The 15,554-nt window shown below is 29.1% G+C and overlaps 1 protein-coding gene across 1 annotated transcript; it reads right to left on the reverse strand.

Annotated features, from left to right (window-relative positions):
• Positions 1-3,763: 3,763 nt before the first annotated feature.
• On the reverse strand, positions 3,764-8,087 carry LOC137837888 (transmembrane 9 superfamily member 3-like). Its single transcript, XM_068647055.1, has 7 exons — positions 7,573-8,087; positions 7,441-7,481; positions 6,425-7,007; positions 5,783-5,920; positions 5,506-5,662; positions 4,914-5,398; positions 3,764-4,349 (listed from the first exon to the last, which is right to left on the reverse strand). The coding sequence occupies exons 1-7, from the start codon at positions 7,731-7,733 to the stop codon at positions 4,130-4,132; spliced, it is 1,785 nt and encodes a 594-aa protein (XP_068503156.1). The 5' UTR covers positions 7,734-8,087; the 3' UTR covers positions 3,764-4,129.
• Between the last annotated feature and the right edge of the window lie 7,467 nt (positions 8,088-15,554).

Genomic DNA, 15,554 nt, shown 5'->3' on the forward strand with positions numbered 1-15,554 from the left:
TATAAAAGTAATATATATATATATATAATTAAAAAATCATTAAAAATATGAGAAAAATATGTGATAAGAATATTTTAATAGATTAATACTTTTTAACAATTTCAAAGTTTAAAAAGAAAATTCCATCCGTTTGAAGTAACATTCTATATAAAAACCACACTAATACTAATTTAGATTTATTTGATAACTTCATTTAGAGAGTAAAATTGTTTTTCATTCATTTTTCTTATATTATTAAGTAATCATTTCAATTAAAAAATACATTAAAAAAATGGAAATAGAATTAAAAAAATGATAAAAATAAATTGTATATTATGTATTATAGTTCTTTTTAATAAAGAGAAATACAAATGTGGTAGTGATAAAAATAAAAAAATACCGATATATAATAATAAAAATAAAAATAAATGTGAATACACATGTTAATATTTAAAAGATACAAATACACATAAGTTTTAACGAATTAAAATATTACAATATGAATTTATAGTTCATTTTAATAATAAAAATACACATATGATAATGATAATAACAATAAAAAAATGAAAATACATAATAATGATAGAAATAAAATATTGGATACATAATAATAAAAATAAAATAAAGATATACATTAAAAGCAAAAATAAAAAATACGAATACATAGGCGCGAGACATCATGGACCCTTGACATGATGGGTCAGATATCAGTTATTGATTGATATGCATCGTGGTCCTTGATTAATAGGAAGGTATATTGGTATATAGGAATATTGGAATATCTGAAAAAATATTTGTAACACCTTTCCGTTAATCAATATTTAACTGATTTGTTGAAGATATTTGCCGCTATGTTATGAATGTGACTCATTAAGTGTTATTGTAAGTATCGTTACTGTTATTTCTTCGTTATTGTTATTTATTGTTTAACTTGGAGGTACAACAACCTCTCACATAATCCAGTTTTCCAGGAGATTATAATATTAAAATAACTATTATAGAGAATTAAAAAACTTAATGATCAAAACCTTAGAGTTACATGAAAAATTTTACAAAGAAATCAACCACAAAAATTTTAACCTTCATTATATATATATATATATATATATATATATATATATATATATTACTTTTATAAATAAATAAATCTTTTATTTTAACGACCTCGTTTCATTTCTAGATTGGTATATTACAACAGATTCTAAGCTGCATCAATTTTTTGTTGTTATCCTGAATTTGATTCATTCAGCCAATTGGAAGAAAGTCTTCAATAAACCCAATGTTATTATTTGTTTCATTAAATGCAATTTAATTTTGTTGTTAATTCTTTCTCCACTAATTAATGAATAGAAAACACATTGAAAAATATCTTCTTTGTATTTTAATTAGACGTTAGTTATATTAAAATTCCAAAATATTTTAATTAGAAAGTCTTTATTTATTGGTGAATACAACCCTTAGACTTATATGTGATGGTATATCTATATTTATCTTCCAAAATATAAAAAAAAAAAAATATATATATATATATATATATATATTTACTTCTCTGTCTCTTACAAGGCTGCAATTTAGTTTTCATAAAATATAAATAAATATGTTTCATATAATCCATTTATTAATATCTGGTTTGGTTTACTAGTTATAAGTATGTATTAACAATGAGGAGTATCATGTTTAGAACCGCCAAATGAATAAAAAATATAATTTTTAAAAAAATTTGTGCAAAACTTTGAATATGGCAAGAATGGTTTCTGTTGGAATGCAAGATATGCATGCAAACAATGAAAAAACAATAGGCAAATTCTTCCACACCCAACCTTTTTTTTTAATTTGCAAAAATACCTTTAATTTTGGAAATTAAAATTCAAAATTTGGAAAAAATACATTCTTAAAAAGAAAATCCATAATAGATTATTGTATTTCGAAAATTAAAATCCAGAACAGAATTAAAAATCAAAATTCCATTATAAAAAAGTAATTTCAAATAAAAAAAATATATGTTCCAGAAGAAGAAAAAATTCGAAAACACATTTTGGAAAAGAGAGAGTCTGAAATGTATTTTTTACTCATATCTATTTTTATTTAAGGGCATTATTTTTATTTCACATAGCAAATTCAAATTTGATAACAGATTCAAATTTAATAAGGTGCAGGAAGCAATTGCCAAAATAATATTATGGACATTTCAATGTAAAGAAAGACCCCTTTTATTAAAAAACTGTTTATTCCTACACCTCCATACCTTCTTCTCTCACCTCCATATATTTTCAAATTTCCAAAAATATTCCTCTATAATATTCCGAAAGTCATTTTTTAAATTTGTAATTAGCTTCCAGATTACATAATTCAGAAGTTTTTTTTCAAATGCATGATTATTTTATGGATTACATAATCTGAAAATTTTATTTAACTAATTCGGAAGTCTTTTTTCAAATAAATTTATGGATTATATAATCCAGAAACTACTTTATGAGGATGACACAAGAAGGATAAAAATGTATTTTCATATTGTGTATGGAGGTAGGAGAAGAAGATATAAAGGTGTATTTTCATATTGTGTATGGAGGTGGAAGAAGAAGATATGGAGGTACAGGAAGAAACAGTCTTATTAAAAACAACAAGAAGACAATTGCTTCCTGCACCATATCACTGCACCCGATTTCAGCGAAAAAGACGAAACTGTCCTAAAAAAAATCCAAAATATGTGTTTCAGATTTTCTTTTCCGGAGTGAAATTTTATATTATAACTGCACCCGATTTTAGCAGAAAAGACAAAATTGTCCTTTAAAAAAATTCCAAAATATGTGTTCCAGATTTTTTTTTTCCGGAATGAAATTTTATATTACGGATTTTTTTATCCATAATGGGTTCTTCATTTTTTTTCCAGATTTTCATTTCTAAAACTCTTTTTTGGATTTTTTTCTGCAATGTATTATTTTTAATTCTTGATTGTTTTATCCGAAATAGAATTTTAATTTTTGTTTTTAGATTTTTATTTCCAAAACTCAATAATCTGGATTTATTTTTCCAGAATATATTATTTTTAATTCTGAATTTTTATTTAAAATTAAAAAAGAACATGTTGGGTGTAGGTTAAAAATGGTTAGGTGTAGAAGCATTTGCCCAACAAGAAAGGTCAACTTTTACTGTTAATTTTCAGGTTCAGACAATTATTTTGTTGGCCTTATGCTAAACTATAATTTTAAATTTCTAAATTAAAATTGCTATTTCTTACCCATATAAGCTGCTCTTTTTTCAGATTGGTCGTGATGCTTTGTCATCATTCACTTAGACACATTATTCCTCATGCTATTTGCTATATATGTAATGCCATAAATAAAGAAAATTATCGTCTTTTTGTGAAAGAGGAAAAATATTTGCCAAGAATGAAATTCCTTCCAAATTCCAGTCCCTTCATCGAATGTGTCTGATAACATGCAGAATGTGGGGCTCATTTTTCCTATGATGCTATGGGAAATTTGGAAGGGTTGGAATGAAGCATTATGTAAGAACCATATAGTGCAACCTCGTGTATGCTGACTGGCTTAAGAGCTAGTCAGAACCAGGTCTTTGTTTTCTGAGTTGAAGTAAAGTCCCACTGGCTTGCATTCTTTGCTCTTAGCATATTTGCTGCCTATTTCTTTCCCCAAAATGTAAACTTTTGTTTTGCTATTTTTTATCTCACCAAATTAAGATTTGATATCTTTAGTCTGAACCTGTTTATGGGAATGAACATGATTGAATGTGAAGCATTTTCTATCTAAAAATAGGTACTGGGAGATAAAATAATATCTGATAAGATTTCTAAATCTTTTCACGTAGAGAAACGTGTTACAACATGGATTTACCATAATCTCTAAGGAAAACTTAAATGTTTTGACAAAGGTAGAAAATTGACATGAAGAAGAACGTTCGTTCAAAAGGACCAAAAAGTATTGCAAGAGTTTGGTTAAAGATATGGTAGTACACAGACGTTATCCCAAAAGCACCCTTTGCCATTTAAAAAGTTGCTCTGGAAGCTAGAAACCCACCCAACCCAGCTTCCCTTATAGTACACGAGAAAGAACTGCAAAATTACTATAATTTTCTACAGAATGCCCTATGAAATTAAGACAATAGCTCTAGTGGACTCGAGAGGACAAAATGCCTACTCACACTTGATGGATCGATAAATGTGGCGGACAAAGAGCAATGCAGCACGGAATCCTACAGTTCCCAGCATCAAGAAGAAACCATAACATATGCAGGCCATGTATCCGAAAAAAAATGAGGTCTGCATGAATCCAGACATGTCGGAGCGTGCATAGTAGTAATACAGACAGTAGGCATAGATAAATAACCCAGTTGAACCACCACAAAGGAATGATCTGCAAGGAAAATAACAACACAGAGGTCAAGTGACTTAAATCCCAAAAATAAAGAGGTTAAAATACCCATAATCCTTTTTTTCCCCTCAAGAATAGTAGCATCAATATAAATATATAAAGAAACACACACAAAACCATGAAAGTAAGAATATCTATCCGTGCCTGTTCATAAGTCAGACGCTTAAAAAAACCATCAACAGAGAATTAGCCAATTCAGAAATGAAGCCCTAATGTTTGAAGTAACTTGTCAAAAACAATATTACCAATACATCTGTCTTGGAAAGTTAAGCTTTATAAATTAAGCTTATTTCATAAACTGTTTTACCTTAAAAGTGAAATTAATCAAAATAAGCTTGTATGATAAGCTCTTAGTTAAGAAGCACCTAATTAAATTGTTTGCACAAGCCCACCTATTATCGATGACAATACATCTGTTATATCATCCAGGAATCTAGCAGTTAATTCAAATCAGGTAACATCTCATTCACTAACCAGCGACAGGGAATATAAACACCCAGCCATAAGAAACAAGAAAGAAAATTGTGATAAACGGTTATTTCATACCTCCACCACCACTCATGATCCTCAGCAGCAAGCTGGAAGTATGTCAATGCCACAGTAATGAAAGCAGTAACAATCAAGAGAATGATGAAGACAATGAACAGGATGCTGTAGATGGTATAAATTCTGTGGCCCCAAACACTGGCAAATATATAGTAAAGTTCAATGTATATAGCACTAAAAGGCAAAAATCCTGCCATCGCCATCTGAGGAATTGGTCCACGATACCATGGCAGAGGTGGAATCTCCCTTGGATATTTAGTTGTGCGAACAGGAGCTTGAAATTCAACCTTGCTGTTCTTCCCAGCTATCCCTCCCAATACAAGCAAAGGAGATGTAACAAGTGTCCATATCAGAACTATAACCACAATTGTCCCAAATGGGAGGGCAGCAGTCGCCTTGTAAGCAATTGCAACAGTGTTCAAAAAGCAGAACGTCAGAAACAGAGGACCACAGAAAAGGCATCCTGTCAACAGCAGATTCCTAACCTGTCATGACAAAACCAAGAAAATAAAACCATTATTCTCTGAAAACAAACGCACTTTTAATGAACATGACACCTAATAGCAGAGAAAAAAAAATCCTAAGCAAATACCCAGTTTGTTCCTTCCAGCTGACAATAGAATGAAGTTGCAGTATACCCGGCAATCCCGGAAGTAAGTGCATATATGACAACAAGTGCAGTAAATAACGCTCCTCGATTGTATGGATAAAACACTCCAACAAGTGCCAATATGAATATGAACAAAGTACTGCAAACCACACATAATTGCAACTAATTCAGTTAGATAATAAATAAATTATCAGAATTTAGTTTTCCCAAAACAACCTTCACTGATAGACACAATTAAAACAGGCCGGCGCTAACTCACAGGGTAAACAACTGAGTGCCAGATCCAAGCGCAGCTGCAAATAGAGACTTGAACTTGGGAAACCTAAACACATCCCCATGGATATATTTCCAGCCAGTCTCTTCCTGATCCTCTGCAGTCTCCTCATCATGTGCATACCTATTCGCAATTCAAACATAAGCAATATGCATAATTAATCCCAAACAAACAAGGTTTTAAAAAATGGTCCACAACCACAATCCTAGCCAAGCAAAAGCTTTTTAGGTCTCCATAGCTACAATTGTAGCCACAATTATCCACAATGTCAAGGATAGCAACCAAATTGCAGTAGCAATTGTGGCAAAATTCATCTGCAATGTCGCACAATATCAAGCATTGTCACTATAAAACTGTGACTGCAACTGTGGTTGCATTGTCCACAATATCAAAAAATGCAACTGAACCAACAATTTGTCCACACTTTCCTGCAAATATCAAGACGGACAAAACTGTGACAGCAAATGTAGCTGCGATTTCATGCGACTAAATTGCAAAAAACTGCAACTATAATTGTAGTCGAATTTGTCTACAATTCGCTCGGGTGTCATACAATAACAAATATCATGACAAAAATGTGATCACAATTTAAAACCCCTACACACAGAAAGAACTAATTTCACGTACTTGACAAAATCGTTCTTGAGCACCCTCATCAAAATGGTGGTGAGGAACCCAGTCAAGAGAAGCACCGTGACACATGAGTTGATAATTGAGAACCAGTGGATTTCCAAATGATGAGGCAGCGATGACGACTGTGAGTACTTATCCATCCTCTTCTCAAAGGGCGTGTTGGTCTCCTTCCACTTCACCGTATACTGAAACTCGGCATTCACCTCAGCATCCTCAGTGAGATCCACGAGGGCATTGGGATCAGTGCGTACATTGATCTCGATGACCCTGTCCTTGTTGTAGAACACATCAAAGTGAATGTGCTTATACAGGAAATACCTATACTCACTAGGGTCCTTCCCTTCCTTGTCCACCTTCCCAATGAACCCCCAAATGGGAAGGTCGTCATAGTACATCTGGAAGTAGTAGTCCTTACGGACAGCAGATCTGAACCTCGCCACATCCTTTTTCGATAGCTTAGCGTCGCAAACATGAACCGACTCCTTGTCACGTTGAAATTCTAGAACGTATGGCGCGCTAACCAAACGGTCCCCATTCAGCACCTCCCCAAGCGCCTCCTTCTTTTCTTTCAAATCAACTGATAAGCAATCACAAATCAAAATTAATAAATAAATGAAATTAAAAAAAAAAACATCTACACCACCAAGCAAGTGAATCAACTAACACAGGTTATTCCAATCCAACCAAATTCCAATGTCCTCAAATTTGAATGAGTCATCCAAACCAGATTTCGTGAATTTGAATCAGCTCAAGCAAGTGCACCAATGTATCATATTCAAGCCAATATGAGACATCCGAACCAATGCTCTCAAATTAGAGGCATTTCATCCTAACCAGATGTCTCGAATTCAAATCAGCTTAACCAAAGTTCAAATAACTTTTTTTAACTAATTGTCTCAAATTCAAGTCATCCTACTCATTGGTCAACTGTCTAGAATTCAAATCTAGACTGCAACAAAACTGTCTCCCGGAAAAATTACAAATAAAAAAAAAAGGAGAGAGAAACGAACCTGGAGGACAGAAAGGAAGGTCGAAATAACGGTAGGTTTCACTGAGAGAAACAAAAAAGGTAAACAATAAACAACATGAACAATAATAGAAGAGGAAATGCAATGAAATGAAACGGTTAGAGATCTAGGTACCTAGGGTTGTGGAAGGGGCCGACTTTGTTGGCGTAGAGAGGGACGATGTCGCCTTGTTTGTAGCGGTGATCTGAGGAGTCAGATCTGACGGCGGAGAGCGCGGCGAAGGCGGTGAAGAGGAGGAGGCAGAAGGAAGAGGAGGAAGAGAAGAGGTTCCTCATTGGGAAGAGGTTTGGATCTCGAAATCCAACCCCACCGACGAAGAAGAGAAGAGAAGAGACGAAGGAGAAGAGGTGCGGTTTGAGTGCTAATAAACGGAAAACGCGAATGAGTATTATCAAGTGACGTAGACTCACCGCCACACTGTAACGTTTGATGTTTTACCTCACGCACACAATTCCTTCTTCTATTTCTCTCTGCCCAAACGCTGCTTTAACCACCCATTGTTTGGGTTCTCAGTTTGGTACACTCTTTGTTTTTTTCTTCTATTTTGACTCGCTTCCCACTCACTCAAATTCGGTGGAACTATCATTCAAATTTTACTTTTAGTTCCTACACTTTAATTGATAAATAAATAACCCTAAATTATAAAATTTTCATTTTTAATTACCAAGAGAAGCAGAAAAAAATAATTTATGTAAGTTTATTAATAATAATAATAATATTTTGTGATTATTATTGAGTTTAAAAAAAGGAGAGCGAGTGAGGGAGTGGGATTTCGTAGTCAACTTCTTGGGGCACGACCACAAAACGTGATTTAGAACCAAACCAGATCTGATTTTGGATCCACGTTTTGCCAAAGACGCGTTTGGATAAGTGCTTATGCGGCAGGAAAAATAAAACATGTAATAAAGAAGATGGAGTGAAAAAGAGATGGAATGCATATACACATTAAGTTGTTAATTATTAAAAGAAAAAAAAAATATTGCAAAAAAAGTCTCTTTATTTTAGTTTTTTTTCTAGATTCTAAAATATTGTTAAAAATAGTAAGCAATTATGCTAATAATGCGTTTAAGAAAATTAAGAGAAACGTTTAATAGAAGATTTGTCGGATTACAAAATTGTGTTTTTTTTTGTATGTTTGGTTTGGTTTTGCAAGGAAACGTGTTTTTTGGGAAATGAAGTTTGTTCAATTTGAATCTAAATTGCTGTAGTTAGAAATAAACATTCTTTATCGAATCATGTGATATAGTAAGTTAATGTCCATTAGCAGAAAACGTATGTTTATGTGTATTTATATTTTTAGTATAATTTGTTTGTTTTTATAAGTTATTAATTCGAATAATAATAATACAATTTAATATATATATTCTGTTACGTTCATTAATTTTCGGTAGAAATAATATATATTATTTAAAAATTTAAAAATATGTAATTATTTGTACAGAGTCAAGTTAGTTATGTCATTTATTATATTAATTAAGAGTGTGCTTGTTTATCCGGATTTATATTTCACAAATAAAGATATGTGACTATATTAGTTATTTTCATCCATAATTTTTGTGAGAAAAGAGAAATAGAGGATAAAGTGTAATACTAAATATCATTTTCCCTTGAAGATAAAGGGAAAAATCAAGTTAGTATAGGGTTAGTTCTAAATTTACTCTTATTAAATAAATTTAACTAACACAAATATTTTTAACAAAATGAAATAATCATAATTAACAATAAAATAAAATTTTAATAAAAAATGTATATTTATTTATAATAAATAAATTATATAATTATTATTATTATAAATATAATAATACTATATATATTTAATACAAAAGGATTTTTTAATTATAATTTTTAAATTTATGAATATTTAAATTATTTATTTTTATCTAACAATTGACAATTTTTACATATATTCAAAATTTTATATGTAAACTATTTTTTCTTTAAATAACTCGTATTTTTTTCAAAAAATTAATTATTAAACTATATAAAGTTACATTATTAATAATTTGAATTCATCTAAATTTACAAGAAAATACCTAATATTCAATTATTCTATTTTTTAAATACAATGGTAAATTTGTAATTTTATATTTTACACCTTTAAAAAATAAAAATACTCTCACAATCATTACATCATTCACAAACTTCAATAAACTTTTATAAAATATTTCAATATCCAAGCATAAGAGATATGTGATAAATAGGTAATATGTTATAAATTCGATAAATCAGTTAATGATGTTTTAATAAATATACGAAATAGATACGAACCATAAATGAAATAGTCCACTATTAGCACTACAAGTATACATTATTATATAGTAATAAGGTACGTCTTTATTAATATATCATTCATTGTAATACATAATATTTACTTACTTGATTGTTAAAGAACTTTTGCAGGTTTAATCTCGATCGAGTACTAGAGAGCGAATGCAAGAAGAAAGAGGAAGGAAGAACGACTAAGAGACGATAAACAATTATTCAAGTCAGTGACAGGTACTATTTAAACCATATACAAACACACCATTATTTTTTTAAAAATGGTATATCATTTTTATATAATAACATATACATGTTGATCGAGTTCATACTTTTTGACTATATGATTTTAGTGAAAACTAAGTTCTTAAAATAAGAGGCAATCTAATAAAAGAATAATTTTATAAATTTAAAAATAAGTTTTTGATAAAAATGATATTAAAAAATAAATCCCAATATGCATTGAAAAGGAGTTTTCAGCAAAATAATTTTAAGAAAGAAACTCCAATATATATCATAAGGATTTTTCTAATACTATGAGTTGAGTTACCAAAACGGTTAAAACTATTATGTGTATTAGCGGAATCACAAACACTCTTGTGATTGTGTAACTGCATTTTTTACTTTTTATTATTATTATTATATGTGTATTTGTAACTTTTAAATATCAAATATCACTAAGAAAAAATAAGATAAAAACATTTTATCTCATCAATTATGAGTAGGTGAAAACGGGGTTGTGGGAAAGCTATACAAGTGTCGTGCTGCTAGGCGAAGCAGCATAGAATGCTGCACCCTAGATGGCGAAAGTCCAGTAGCCGAAAGCATCACTAGCTTACGCTCTGACCCGAGTAGCATGGGGCACGTGGAATCCCGTGTGAATCAGCAAGGACCACCTTGCAAGGCTAAATACTCCTGGGTGACCGATAGTGACTACCAACTCGTGCGTTGGACTATATATTATGGGTGGTCCGATAGCGGTCCGATAGTGGGTGGCCTGATAAGCCCAACAAATACTCACTAGGATAGGCTCGAAAAGGCTCTGATACCATATTACGAAGTGAACTTTAAGCCTAACTCAACCCCATAAAACCGGCTCATGAGATTAAGGTTTGCACCCACTTATATACAATGAAAGGCTCTAATCTCTAGTCGATGTGGGATATCCAACCCAACATACAATTTTAATAGTTAAGTTACACTAAAAAATATATTAAACAAATTCAAACTTATAACACAATAACCATAATTATATTAAAACAATTACGTCATTTGCTTCATTCTCAATATTTGTATATCATTAATTTTGATCTATTACTACTATAAAACTAAAAAAAGAGGAATATAATAACGAAAAGAGAAAGAAAAAGAATAAGATGAGAACAAACTCTAAGAAAATATATATTTTCTAATCTCTTTGCTCTTTTCTGCAACAATGCCGGAACGCATTCATTCTCCTTGTCGACACCCACATCAACAATGACATTAAAATAACTCCGTACCTGTGCAAAAATTTAGATGCTCTGTATTAAAGTAACAATTTGATATATTCTGCTTCTCTGTCGTTTTCCTCTTCCACCTTCACTTGCTGTATGAAAATGAAAAACAGAGTAAAAAATAAAAAAAGAGGAACATTAACAATTAAGCAATCATAATTTATGCAATTTATATTAATTGATCAAAATAAAATAATAAAAAATACCTTTAGATTGACGAGAATGAAAAAAAAAACTAAATTTTGGTGGTTTCCATTCATTTTTTTATGTTTCTTTTTTTTTTCTTTTTTTCTCGCTTCAATCTTTTTTTTTCACACTTCTCTCAAAAGTTTGCCTTGTTGCCCGTTTGACTGCTATCAATTCAGGTTTCTATTTAAAATTTTATTTGACTCATTCTTTTCAAATAAATGTATTACACCTTTCTCAAATAGTTCATTTCAAATTTAATATTAACTATATTTCTTATTGTAAATTTAAGTAATTATAAAATAATGAAATAATCAAAATAAAAGAATAAAATAAAATATTTATATATAAATAAATTTGTGTAAAAAAAAGTTATAATAAAGAATCCATTTATATATATATATACATATATATATCGTGTTATAGACAGAAAAATAAGTAAAATGAAACAAATAACTATTTTATTACAATAAAAAAATATTTTTATTTCTCCTAGATAATCTTAAAAGAGATATTTTAAGAAATATTTAATTATCAACTTTACTGTATTCATTGCTATAAAGTTCTAAAAAAATAGTGTATATTTTGTCTCATTGCTTTTATTTTTTATTTTAATCTTCATCTTCATTCTGCTTTCTCCAACTCTCTACGACACATTTATGACTCATTATTTATATTGCTTTTGAAATATATGTCGTGTTTTTTTGTGGTAGTGTTCTGTTAAATCATTCGTAACTGTTATTATTTTTCACAGCTATAATAATCTATAAAAAAAAATTAAAAAAATTGTCTTTATTACTCAAATTCAAGTTTTGTAATTGAATTAAAAGATTATTGTTAATAAAATACACTTCCTTAAAAACAAATAACTTTAAGTGTATTGGAATAATGATATTAGTTCTTAAATTTCAGTATTTTTTTATTTATTAAAATTTAGTGTTAAAAATAGTTTATGCATTTTTTTTAATTTTTTTTTTCTCTAGTCCCAACTTTATATCTTATGAGTATATGTAATAAAGAAACTATTGAAATCAGTCATTATCTGTAACAAACAAATCTCTACCATGAATTGTATTGTAATATTATAAGATTCATGTTAGCATTGGAAATTCGTCTATCACATAAAAAAATGACAATGACCTATTTTAGTAAATTTTTTACTATAAATAATAAAAAAATTGTACTAATAGGTATGTGCGACTGAGACCATGTCTCGATCTCGATCATCACACCGACGGGCACCACACATCCAATTATGCTAAAGTAGAATTATTGAGGCTAATCAGTAATCAAGAGACACTTCTAAACATGACTCAAGTTCTCTAAAACCTGTCTTAATAAGAAAGGTCTACCACAATTATATAAATAGACACAAAATCCAAAAACCATGTATGTCAATATATAGTGCTCAGAATACTGAGTGTCAAATGCTATATCTGGCTTGAGCGTCAAAATGTCTTTTGTAGGTACCATCCGATAGTTCTTAACTGCGAAAGCCGATGAATGAAGTGGGTAGAGGAGATGAACGAGTTTGTTTGGAGGGAAACTGAAGTGCAAACCGATCGACCGACGAAGAAGCAAAGGAGTAGCTCCAATAGTTCTCTAGACCCCAACCCGTTTGAGAACAAAATATAAAATTTAAATTAAAAAAAATAAATTAACATGCCAAGAACATAATCCTAAAATTTAATATAATAATTCTGAATCTAACAAATTGGTGAAGTTGGAGATTCAAGATTTGGCAATTTACAAATAAACTAATAGATGAAGACAAAAAGTTGTGGCAGTGATGAAGTTACTGAGTATAATATTGGTTGAAGAAAGAGTTTGTCTATGTATTGGTTTAGCTTTGCACATTCTTCTACCATTATAAGAATCTCTTAAAGCCTGTAACATTATTTTTTTTTGGGACAGTATCACACGTGTGAATCTGGGCAGCACCACACGTGTGACAAGAAAAATTATCTCCCTTTCAATAACCAATCAATCATGTCAATGCTTCAAAACTTATTTTTATTGGTGTAGTTGTTTTTTAAAATTAAAATATCACAAGTATCAATTTAATGACAACTTATTATAATTTTTATAAACCTAATATATAATATATCTTTTATACCAGGTAGAACCATAAAATAAAAGTTAAGATAGTTTTTTACCGTAAAAAAATAATTAAAATCAATATAAAACCAAGTTTAATTAAATTTTAAGTCTTTTATTAATTCAGATATTTTTAATTGAATTAAAAAAAACATTTGATTTAAAAAGTGTTTAAAAAACTCACTTATCTCTACATTTTAATAAATAAGAAATTTTGTAACTAATATTTAAAATTGTATTGGATAACAAATGACTGTGTCATCATTTACATTAATAGTGGTGACAAGAGTCTTTTGATCATGGTAAATGATGACATGAAAGTTATTAGTGAACACGATAATTTTGAACTGTGATTATCTTTTATATCAATAGTGACGACGGCGAAAGTGTCTTAATTATTGTTCATTGTTATATTTTTTCTATTTGAACTTTTTTACATACAAATTTATGATTTAGGGTTTAGAATTTAGGGTTATTGCTCATCCACAAACCCTAAACCCTACAAACTTTAAACTCTAAACCTTAAAACTTAAATCCTAGAACATAAATCCTAAACTTTCCACCGGTAAAAATCAATATCGTCCTCACTTGGATCAAATAAAGCTTTGAGTTCTTCAATGTTATCAAGCTTTTGATCTATACCCTATTTTATTTAAGGACACGTTTGTCATTTGCAAATAAAAATCTGGTGGGGTGCGGGTGCAGAAAGTAATTGTCTTTGATGGAGTAACCGTTAGCCCAAAATTTTGGATACACATTTCCTCCTTTTTATTGGCCATCTACTTCTATTCCATTGAAGAACAAAAATAGAATAATGAAATAATTGAATAATAAACAGGAATACTGTATCAAAGTTCGTTATTTAATTATCTGACACAAATTAAATATCAATAAAATCCATGTACACTTCTTATTAATAACTTAGTTAAAAAAACAAAAATAAATGTTAAATAAGAAAAATATATAAAATAAATTCGACCTTAGACCTCTTTAAATTAGTGTCATTAACTAATTTAAACTATAAATTCTACATTAGATAAAAGTACATTAATTGATAACTGATAACAAAATTGAAAAATGAAAATATTAAAAAAAATATATTTATTTAGACAAAATATTCATATATAGTTTTTTTTTTATAAAAAATTTTCATGTTAGATATCACTATTCAACTCAGTAAGACTGACCTGAAATAAAAAAAAAATACTCGTATGATTTATGATCAATATTCATTTGCAACTTGAACTTGATATGAGGTTATAATAATATATAAGTTTGAAACCTGAAATGTAGTGTTTCTGTGATTGGACCAAACCCTAGTTGAACACATGTGTGGCAGATGTAAGAAATATTAACATAGGAGAACAAAGATGTGAAACATTTTGATTTTGTCGTATTATTAAACCTTATTGTTACGTATATTATGTAACCCTAATTCAACTTACTATATACTATACTACTATTGGACCATTATTATTTTGGCCGGCTTTAAATTGATGATGATAGCATTTTTATTTTATATTATTTTCATCACCACAATAAATAATAAATAATAAATAATCCAATGCAAACCTTTTTCATTAATAAAAATTAAAAAATAAATATACATGGATAGTACGAAAGTCTTTAGTGTTCTATCATCAAATTATTATGCATAGTTTATTAGGTTTTATGACAATTATTTGAAAATCATGACAATAACCTTTTTTCTATTATTAATTTAGAGTGTAGAAATATCTACACTAACAATCCATGCGTGGAATTTTAATTTAAAAAACTAGTAGTTTTTTTTTATGTCTAATAAATACATATAATCATTCATGATTATTTTGTTAACAATTTGATTGGACTGTAATTATTAATGAAAAAATTATTATTATATTTTTAACAATTCTTTTTCCTTGTCAACATAATTTATTTATTTATATATATATATATATATATATATATATATACACACACAAATACGCGCATTTATTTCACTAACAAATATTTGTTTATAATAATTATTTTAATATTTACGTATAAAACACTTTTAATTAATTTAATTTTAAAACT

This window comes from Phaseolus vulgaris, chromosome 4 (genome assembly GCF_000499845.2).
Source record: "Phaseolus vulgaris cultivar G19833 chromosome 4, P. vulgaris v2.0, whole genome shotgun sequence".
NCBI classification, from domain to species: Eukaryota; Viridiplantae; Streptophyta; class Magnoliopsida; order Fabales; family Fabaceae; genus Phaseolus; species Phaseolus vulgaris.

Coding starts and splice junctions, on each gene's coding strand:
- LOC137837888 (XM_068647055.1), bottom strand. CDS start 7,733: ATGAGGAACCTCTTCTCTTCCTCCTCTTCCTTCTGCCTCCTCCTCTTC. Junction 5,921..6,424: donor CTCAAGAACGATTTTGTCAA/GTACGTGAAATT, acceptor AATTGCGAATAG/GTATGCACATGATGAGGAGA. Junction 5,663..5,782: donor GGCACTCAGTTGTTTACCCT/GTGAGTTAGCGC, acceptor TGTGGTTTGCAG/TACTTTGTTCATATTCATAT.